Below are 9601 nucleotides of genomic sequence, written 5' to 3'. Positions count from 1 at the left end.
TGTACTATCTTTATCAAACATTCTTCTGCTTTAGATAGTTCTTCTTTAGTAATATAACCAGTAACTCGAGCCCTTTTGTTGTGACCAATATTGGAGATGAACCTCAAACACAGAGCAGTAACCCTAATTAATTTAGAGAAACTGGAATATTTGTCAAATATGTCTAGTTCACACGAAATCACCATACTTGTAATTCTTGGTTTTCTCGCTTCTGGTACATCATGTAGTTCTGTGACTAGGGGATTTTGTTTATGGTCGTCATTAATTAAGTACGAGGGACCATTCCACCATAGATTTGTGTTGTTTAATTCTACACTAGAGCAGCCACGACTGGCCAAGTCAGCAGGGTTTTCTTCTGACTTGACATATTTCCATCGATCAGGACTCAATACTTCTTGAATTGCAGCCACTCTGTTTGCAACAAAAGTTTTCCATTTGCATGGCAATTGACTTATCCAGGCCAGTACAATTTGAGAATCTGTCCAAGCATGCCACTGAAGAGGATTATCATGCTCAGAAAGAGCTTCCTTGACCTTTCTTATCAAATTAGCCAAAAGGAGAGCTGCACACAATTCCAATCGTGCAAGAGATATCTGTTTCACTGGTGCTACTCGAGTTTTGGCACAGAGTAGTTTAACATTTGTTTCGTTTATACCATTTTTACATTTCACGTATAAGCACGCCGCGTATGCCTTTTCAGATGCGTCACAGAAACCGTGAAACTCCACATTACTGGATGATGTGACAAACACATATCTATCAATTTTGAGCTTATTGATGTCGTTCATATCATTGAGTATTTTTTTCCATATTGATGACGTTTTTTCATCAAGTTTGTCATCCCAGTTATAACTTAATAACCACAATTCTTGGAGAAATATTTTTGCATTTATAATTATAGGGCTAATGAGTCCCAGAGGATCGAAGAGTTTTCCTATTTCTGACAGAATTATTCTTTTCGTTGGGGCTTGCACATCATTTAACTCGAAGCTGTATGAAAATTCGTCATTTGAAGGATTGAACCTTAATCCCAACGCCTTCACAGTCTCTTGATGGTTCAGGATTGAGTTCACTTGCACAGCTCTATCTTCAACTGGAATTTCATTTAAAACATATTTAGAATTAGAAATCCATTTTCGAAGACGAAATCCTGCCTTTTGAAACATAGCTGTTAACTCTTTGTACAACTCTAAGGCTTTTTCTTCACTTTCAGTACTTGATATAAGGTCATCAACATAGAAATCCCTGTCAGCTATCTTTGATGCATTGGGGAAGATTTCTTTCTCGTCCTGGGCCAATTGTTTCAGACATTTCACTGCCAAGTATGGAGCACAAGAAGTTCCATAAGTAACTGTTTTTAACTGGAAGCATGCTATATCACTGTCTTCATTTTGCCTCCACCAAATTTTTTGATATTTCCTATCATCTTCGTGTACCCATATTTGTCTATACATTTTTTCCACGTCAGCAATTAATGCTATTTTATGCAATCTAAATCTTAAAAGAATTGATAATAAATCATCTTGTAATGCTGGTCCTACTTTCATAGTCTCATTTAGTGATAGGCCTGTAGATGTTTTCATTGATCCATCAAACACAACTCGTAGCTTTGTTGTCGAACTTTCAGCACGAACAATGGCATGATGAGGAAGGAAAAATTCACCTTCCTCTGGTGGTCTATCCACTGTACTGTGATTTTGACTTTTAACCTCTTCCATGTGTTCAAGGTCAAGATATTCATTCAAAAACAAATTATAGTTAGTTTTTAGATAGTCATCTCTACTTAATTTTTTCTCAAGAGCATTGTATCTATGTAGGGCTTGTTTCTTAGAGGTGCCTAAATCCTTCAAGTTTTCTTTGAAAGGAATACGTACCACATATTTTCCTTCTTCATCACGGTAAGTAGTTTCTTGAAAGAATTGTTCACACTCCCTCTCCTCTGCTGAATGATTTTTTGTGTTGGGCAACTCTTCTATTTCCCAGAATTTTATGAGTGGATCTGAAGTGACATGCATACATTTGAAATTAATATCTTTCTTCTCACAGTAAGTTGGAAGTCGACCAGCTACAACCCATCCAAATACAGTATTTTGCAATGCTGGTCTGCCTGGGAAATTTGCAACCCTCCCAGTCTTTAGTAAGTCATAAAATATTTCAGCACCCAAGATGATATCAATTGAACTAGATTCAAAAAAATTTGGATCGGCTAGTTCATACTGGAGTAAGTATTTATGCTCATCTACATTTATACTCTGGGCTGGCATATGAGAACAAATTTGAGGCAATACAATGGCCTTTAACTTCCGATTGAAATCTCCCTTAATTGTGTGAATTGCAATGTCAACAATTTTGGAAGCATTGACTGAGCTTTCTCCTATACCACATAACTTGATGTCCAGATTATGTGACTTTAAGCCTAGCTTTTTTACATAGCTGTCAGAAATCAAATTGACTTGGGACCCAGCATCTAGAAGCGCACGTGCTGGAACTGATTTGTCATCACTGTTTTTAATGTAAATTATTGCAGTTGGCAATAGAACCATTGAATTCTTAACAGCTGTTTGAGAACTACTTACAGTGCTGAAGCTATTAGCTTTGTTTACCTGAGCATGAGCAATGTTGATATTCACAGAGGATTCATCAAGAGGATCTTCATTGTCCAAGAAATTGAAATCTGGATCCCCTACAACCTGGTAGGCTTGGAATGTCTTCTGATCCATGTGAATTAACAGGTGGTGCTTCCTGTTACATGTGGCACATCTCTGTTTCTCCGGACACCTGAAAGCACTGTGTTTATTGCTTAAACAATTGAAACATAGCTTTTTTTTCTTGATAATATCTATCCTTTCTTTAAGTGATGCTTTTTTCAATGTGATACAATTTTCTGTCTTGTGACTAGAGCCACAAACAGCACAATTACTTTGTGATGTAACCACTCCTCGCATGCTTGAACTGGAAAGCACAGTTTCTTCTACATCATGTACAGCATTTTCTGTAGAGTATTTTTTATTTCTCTCTGCTGTTCTATCAAATATACATACCATTTCATCTAAAAATTCAAATAATTGATCTAATGTTCTAACCTCTCTCTTAGAACCTCTTTTTGACCACTCTTGAAATAAATAGTGATCCATTTTACTCTCTAAAATATAAATCATGATCTGGTCAGTTACAGATATATCTTGGTCTAATGACTTTAAAGCCACTAAGTTGGTTTTGCAAACAGAAATCATCTTCTTAATAGAACTTACCGGGCTCTTGCTATCATAATAGAGATCAAATATTTGCTTGATATTTGACGTTACAAATGTTCTGTTGTTGCTGTATGTATCATTGAGGTGTTTCCAAGCAATGCTGTAATTCTGTTCAGTCATTTGAAGATGTGATATCTCTGCCTTGACATTTGGGCCCAAACATGAGTCCAAATAATGATACTTTTGAATCGGTAACAACTGTGTATTGCTGTCAATCAAACCCTGAAATTTATCTCTAAAGGCAAACCATTCAGTTATATTTCCATTAAACTTTGGTAAACTGATTGTTGGCAATGTAGTTCCTTGTGATTTGATAGCCTCAGTCTTTGGGAGTTCCACTGGTTTTATTTTTACTAGCGTAGAAAGTGCCATATTTTTAGCATCAGCAACTGATGCACATAATTTCTCATTTTCCTCACTCTCAGATTGAGTATTTAACAAGTCAGAATCCAATTGATTGTGAATGGAGAGAAATTTTTCCCATTCACTGTTCAACTCCTCCAAAAGATGTTTTGCTAAGCTAGGTTCAAAACTCGGGACAAGAGCCGAGTCTCTGATTCTACTAATGTTTTTAATCACTGTTGACCTCTTGCTCTTAGCACTTTGTTTCTTGAACTTTTTGACAAGAATACCTACACTTTCCATCAAACTATAATGATCCTCAGTAAGTAAATTAGCACTATCATCATCTTCATCTAACTCATCATATAAGGCTGTTATATCAGCTTGCAACTCAACCAGTCTCTCAACATCTTCCTGGCACTGTATTAGCTCACCTGTTGCCTCAACAGACTGTTGGGCCTTTTTGTAGCAACGGCTAATGTTAGATGTTAGCCTTATGAATTTGTTTTTTAACTTGTTTCCCATGTCGCCGGCTCGCTGGTTCAATGTTGACCTACACGAAGGACCATGAATAATTTGACTTATGAATCTATGTAATTCAATAAAACTTCCTTTAAACTCAACTCAACTTCTTTTAAACTCAACTTATCTTTATTTAAACTCAACTTATCAACTTATCTTTTCCAATAATCTCCAAAACTTAAAATCTAAAAAATATAAAAATCAAAACAAACATTAAAATTATCCCGCTTCGACAACAGTTGCCAATCAGCTGATCCAATCATATCTGGTTGGATCATGATAAGGCAACTGATGTCGCGGCAGGATTACACGATGCGTGCATCGTGCGGACCATACTGCCCCCCTTGAAGTACATTGATACATAATGTGTACTTCAATTTGAACAATCATTGATTGGTAAAAGTGCCAACCTTACAACCGACCTACGTAAGGTCCCATTACTAGTCGTCACTTCAACAGCTCTTACGTTGCCGTCACTTCCAGGAAACACTTGAGTTACACGGCCCATTGCCCATTGTAATGGGTGTACATGCTCCTCCTTTATGAGAACCATATCATTAATCTTGACATTGTTCTTCTGAAACATCCACTTATTTCTTTGTTGTAATTGGTGTAGATATTCCGTAGACCATCTTTTCCAGAACGTTTGATGTATCTTCTCAACTAATTTCCAGCGTGTCAGTCTGTTGATATTTAGATCAGCTGGCAACAAATTTTCGGGAACTGCCAACAATTGCCCACCGACCAGAAAATGCGCTGGTGTCAGAGCATCCAAATTGTCTGGGTCATCTGGACACATAGGTACAAGTGGTCTCGAATTTAGACATGCCTCAATTTGTGTTGATATAGTAAGTAGCTCTTCATAGGTTAGTGTCTGGTTTCCAATGGACGCTTTAAAATGTCTTTTAAAAGACTTTATATTCGCTTCCCAAAGGCCACCGAAGTGGGGAGAATTTGCTGGTATAAAATGCCATTTGATTCCTATCATGGCAGTTGATGAACCCAGATTTTTCAACTCATTATTTGCTCCAACAAAGTTTGTCCCATTGTCCGAAAAGATTTCTAATGGAAGACCTCTTCTTGCCGTGAAACGTTTTAAGGCAGCTAAAAATGTTTTTGAGGACAAATCTGATGCAATTTCTATGTGCACAGCCTTTGTAGAAAAGCAAATGAAGAGTACAACATATGCCTTCCATGTTGTATTTGCCCGTCCGCCTAATCTTTTAATCTGAAACGGACCACACAAATCAACTCCTGATCTCAGGAATGGTTTTCCGGGTGTTACTCTCTCTTTAGGAAGGGATCCCATTATCTGGTGGGATGTTTGTTGGGGTGACAATTTTGCCTTGAAGCATTTGAGACACTTATGTAATAGTTGTCTAATCAGACTTCTTGAATTTAATATCCAATATCTTTGTCGCAAATGATTGATCATGACCTGTTGTCCTGCGTGTACATTTTTCTCGTGTTCATCGATAATCAGTAGTTTTGTGAAGTTGTGATTTTTTGGTAAAATGACTTGATGTTTTTTGTCAAACTCAATATTTGCTTTTTCCAGTCTACCTCCAACTCTCATAATCCCTGATTGGTCAATAAATGGATTTAGGGATTTGAGTTTGCTATTTCGACTCAAAGGATTACCGTTCTTCAACTTGTTCAAGTCTTGAGCAAAATTTTCCTTTTGTACTATCTTTATCAAACATTCTTCTGCTTTAGATAGTTCTTCTTTAGTAATATAACCAGTAACTCGAGCCCTTTTGTTGTGACCAATATTGGAGATGAACCTCAAACACAGAGCAGTAACCCTAATTAATTTAGAGAAACTGGAATATTTGTCAAATATGTCTAGTTCACACGAAATCACCATACTTGTAATTCTTGGTTTTCTCGCTTCTGGTACATCATGTAGTTCTGTGACTAGGGGATTTTGTTTATGGTCGTCATTAATTAAGTACGAGGGACCATTCCACCATAGATTTGTGTTGTTTAATTCTACACTAGAGCAGCCACGACTGGCCAAGTCAGCAGGGTTTTCTTCTGACTTGACATATTTCCATCGATCAGGACTCAATACTTCTTGAATTGCAGCCACTCTGTTTGCAACAAAAGTTTTCCATTTGCATGGCAATTTACTTATCCAGGCCAGTACAATTTGAGAATCGGTCCAAGCATGCCACTGAAGAAGATTATCATGCTCAGAAAGAGCTTCCTTGACCTTTCTTATCAAATTAGCCAAAAGGAGAGCTGCACACAATTCCAATCGTGCAAGAGATATCTGTTTCACTGGTGCTACTCGAGTTTTGGCACAGAGTAGTTTAACATTTGTTTCGTTTATACCATTTTTACATTTCACGTATAAGCACGCCGCGTATGCCTTTTCAGATGCGTCACAGAAACCGTGAAACTCCACATTACTGGATGATGTGACAAACACATATCTATCAATTTTGAGCTTATTGATGCCGTTCATATCATTGAGTATTTTTTTCCATATTGATGACGTTTTGTCATCAAGTTTGTCATCCCAGTTATAACTTAATAACCACAATTCTTGGAGAAATATTTTTGCATTTATAATTATAGGGCTAATGAGTCCCAGAGGATCGAAGAGTTTTCCTATTTCTGACAGAATTATTCTTTTCGTTGGGGCTTGCACATCATTTAACTCGAAGCTGTATGAAAATTCGTCATTTGAAGGATTGAACCTTAATCCCAACGCCTTCACAGTCTCTTGATGGTTCAGGATTGAGTTCACTTGCACAGCTCTATCTTCAACTGGAATTTCATTTAAAACATATTTAGAATTAGAAATCCATTTTCGAAGACGAAATCCTGCCTTTTGAAACATAGCTGTTAACTCTTTGTACAACTCTAAGGCTTTTTCTTCACTTTCAGTACTTGATATAAGGTCATCAACATAGAAATCCCTGTCAGCTATCTTTGATGCATTGGGGAAGATTTCTTTCTCGTCCTGGGCCAATTGTTTCAGACATTTCACTGCCAAGTATGGAGCACAAGAAGTTCCATAAGTAACTGTTTTTAACTGGAAGCATGCTATATCACTGTCTTCATTTTGCCTCCACCAAATTTTTTGATATTTCCTATCATCTTCGTGTACCCATATTTGTCTATACATTTTTTCCACGTCAGCAATTAATGCTATTTTATACAATCTAAATCTTAAAAGAATTGATAACAAATCATCTTGTAATGTTGGTCCTACCTTCATAGTCTCATTTAGTGATAGGCCTGTAGATGTTTTCATTGATCCATCAAACACAACTCGTAGCTTTGTTGTCGAACTTTCAGCACGAACAATGGCATGATGAGGAAGGAAAAATTCACCTTCCTCTGGTGGTCTATCCACTGTACTGTGATTTTGACTTTTAACCTCTTCCATGTGTTCAAGGTCAAGATATTCATTCAAAAACAAATTATAGTTAGTTTTTAGATAGTCATCTCTGCTTAATTTTTTCTCAAGAGCATTGTATCTATGTAGGGCTTGTTTCTTAGAGGTGCCTAAATCCTTCAAGTTTTCTTTGAAAGGAATACGTACCACATATTTTCCTTCTTCATCACGGTAAGTAGTTTCTTGAAAGAATTGTTCACACTCCCTCTCCTCTGCTGAATGATTTTTTGTGTTGGGCAACTCTTCTATTTCCCAGAATTTTATGAGTGGATCTGAAGTGACATGCATACATTTGAAATTAATATCTTTCTTCTCACAGTAAGTTGGAAGTCGACCAGCTACAACCCATCCAAATACAGTATTTTGCAATGCTGGTCTGCCTGGGAAATTTGCAACCCTCCCAGTCTTTAGTAAGTCATAAAATATTTCAGCACCCAAGATGATATCAATTGAACTAGATTCAAAAAAATTTGGATCGGCTAGTTCATACTGGAGTAAGTATTTATGCTCATCTACATTTATACTCTGGGCTGGCATATGAGAACAAATTTGAGGCAATACAATGGCCTTTAACTTCCGATTGAAATCTCCCTTAATTGTGTGAATTGCAATGTCAACAATTTTGGAAGCATTGACTGAGCTTTCTCCTATACCACATAACTTGATGTCCAGATTATGTGACTTTAAGCCTAGCTTTTTTACATAGCTGTCAGAAATCAAATTGACTTGGGACCCAGCATCTAGAAGCGCACGTGCTGGAACTGATTTCTCATCACTGTTTTTAATGTAAATTATTGCAGTTGGCAATAGAACCATTGAATTCTTAACAGCTGTTTGAGAACTACTTACAGTACTGAAGCTATTAGCTTTGTTTACCTGAGCATGAGCAATGTTGATATTCACAGAGGATTCATCAAGAGGATCTTCATTGTCCAAGAAATTGAAATCTGGATCCCCTACAACCTGGTAGGCTTGGAATGTCTTCTGATCCATGTGAATTAACAGGTGGTGCTTCCTGTTACATGTGGCACATCTCTGTTTCTCCGAACACCTGAAAGCACTGTGTTTATTGCTTAAACAATTGAAACATAGCTTTTTTTTTTTTATAATATCTATTCTTTCTTTAAGTGATGCTTTTTTCAATGTGATACAATTTTCTGTCTTGTGACTAGAGCCACAAACAGCACAATTACTTTGTGATGTAACCACTCCTCGCATGCTTGAACTGGAAAGCACAGTTTCTTCTACATCATGTACAGCATTTTCTGTAGAGTATTTTTTATTTCTCTCTGCTGTTCTATCAAATATACATACCATTTCATCTAAAAATTCAAATAATTGATCTAATGTTCTAACCTCTCTCTTAGAACCTCTTTTTGACCACTCTTGAAATAAATAGTGATCCATTTTACTCTCTAAAATATAAATCATGATCTGGTCAGTTACAGATATATCTTGGTCTAATGACTTTAAAGCCACTAAGTTGGTTTTGCAAACAGAAATCATCTTCTTAATAGAACTTACCGGGCTCTTGCTATCATAATAGAGATCAAATATTTGCTTGATATTTGACGTTACAAATGTTCTGTTGTTGCTGTATGTATCATTGAGGTGTTTCCAAGCAATGCTGTAATTCTGTTCAGTCATTTGAAGATGTGATATCTCTGCCTTGACATTTGGGCCCAAACATGAGTCCAAATAATGATACTTTTGAATCGGTAACAACTGTGTATTGCTGTCAATCAAACCCTGAAATTTATCTCTAAAGGCAAACCATTCAGTTATATTTCCATTAAACTTTGGTAAACTGATTGTTGGCAATGTAGTTCCCTGTGATTTGATAGCCTCAGTCTGTGGGAGTTCCACTGGTTTTATTTTTACTAGCGTAGAAAGTGCCATATTTTTAGCATCAGCAACTGATGCACATAATTTCTCATTTTCCTCACTCTCAGATTGAGTATTTAACAAGTCAGAATCCAATTGATTGTGAATGGAGAGAAATTTTTCCCATTCACTGTTCAACTCCTCCAAAAGATGTTTTGCTAAGCTAGGTTCAAAACTCGGGACAAGAACC

The 9601-nt window shown here is 36.7% G+C and overlaps 2 protein-coding genes across 5 annotated transcripts in view; both read right to left on the bottom strand.

Moving 5' to 3' along the window:
* Window positions 1-187: 187 nt before the first annotated feature.
* LOC103518983 lies at window positions 188-4121 on the bottom strand (the record flags this gene model as incomplete). The annotated part of the gene is made up of 1 exon (XM_008484064.1): window positions 188-4121. A coding segment is annotated over exon 1 (3934 nt), but the record flags the coding sequence as incomplete, so codon positions are not given.
* A 321-nt stretch (window positions 4122-4442) lies between these two features.
* The window catches only part of LOC103518980, a 23476-nt gene continuing 18317 nt past the window's right edge, over window positions 4443-9601 (bottom strand). For 2 of the 4 annotated variants that reach the window (XM_026830624.1, XM_008484061.3), the window contains exon 3: window positions 4443-5018. In XM_026830624.1, the coding sequence (XP_026686425.1) occupies window positions 4492-5018 (527 nt within the window). In that variant the 3' untranslated portion in view covers window positions 4443-4491. Of the gene's footprint in view, window positions 8588-9051; window positions 9595-9601 lie in introns of those variants that run through there. The other 2 variants (XM_026830623.1, XM_008484060.3) reach the window with 2 other exon arrangements.

Source organism: Diaphorina citri, unplaced genomic scaffold (assembly GCF_000475195.1).
Source record: "Diaphorina citri unplaced genomic scaffold, Diaci psyllid genome assembly version 1.1 scaffold2465, whole genome shotgun sequence".
Classification (NCBI taxonomy): domain Eukaryota; kingdom Metazoa; phylum Arthropoda; class Insecta; order Hemiptera; family Psyllidae; genus Diaphorina; species Diaphorina citri.
The sequence above is the reverse complement of the archived record's forward strand: the minus strand, read 5'-3'. Positions and strand labels throughout refer to the sequence as shown.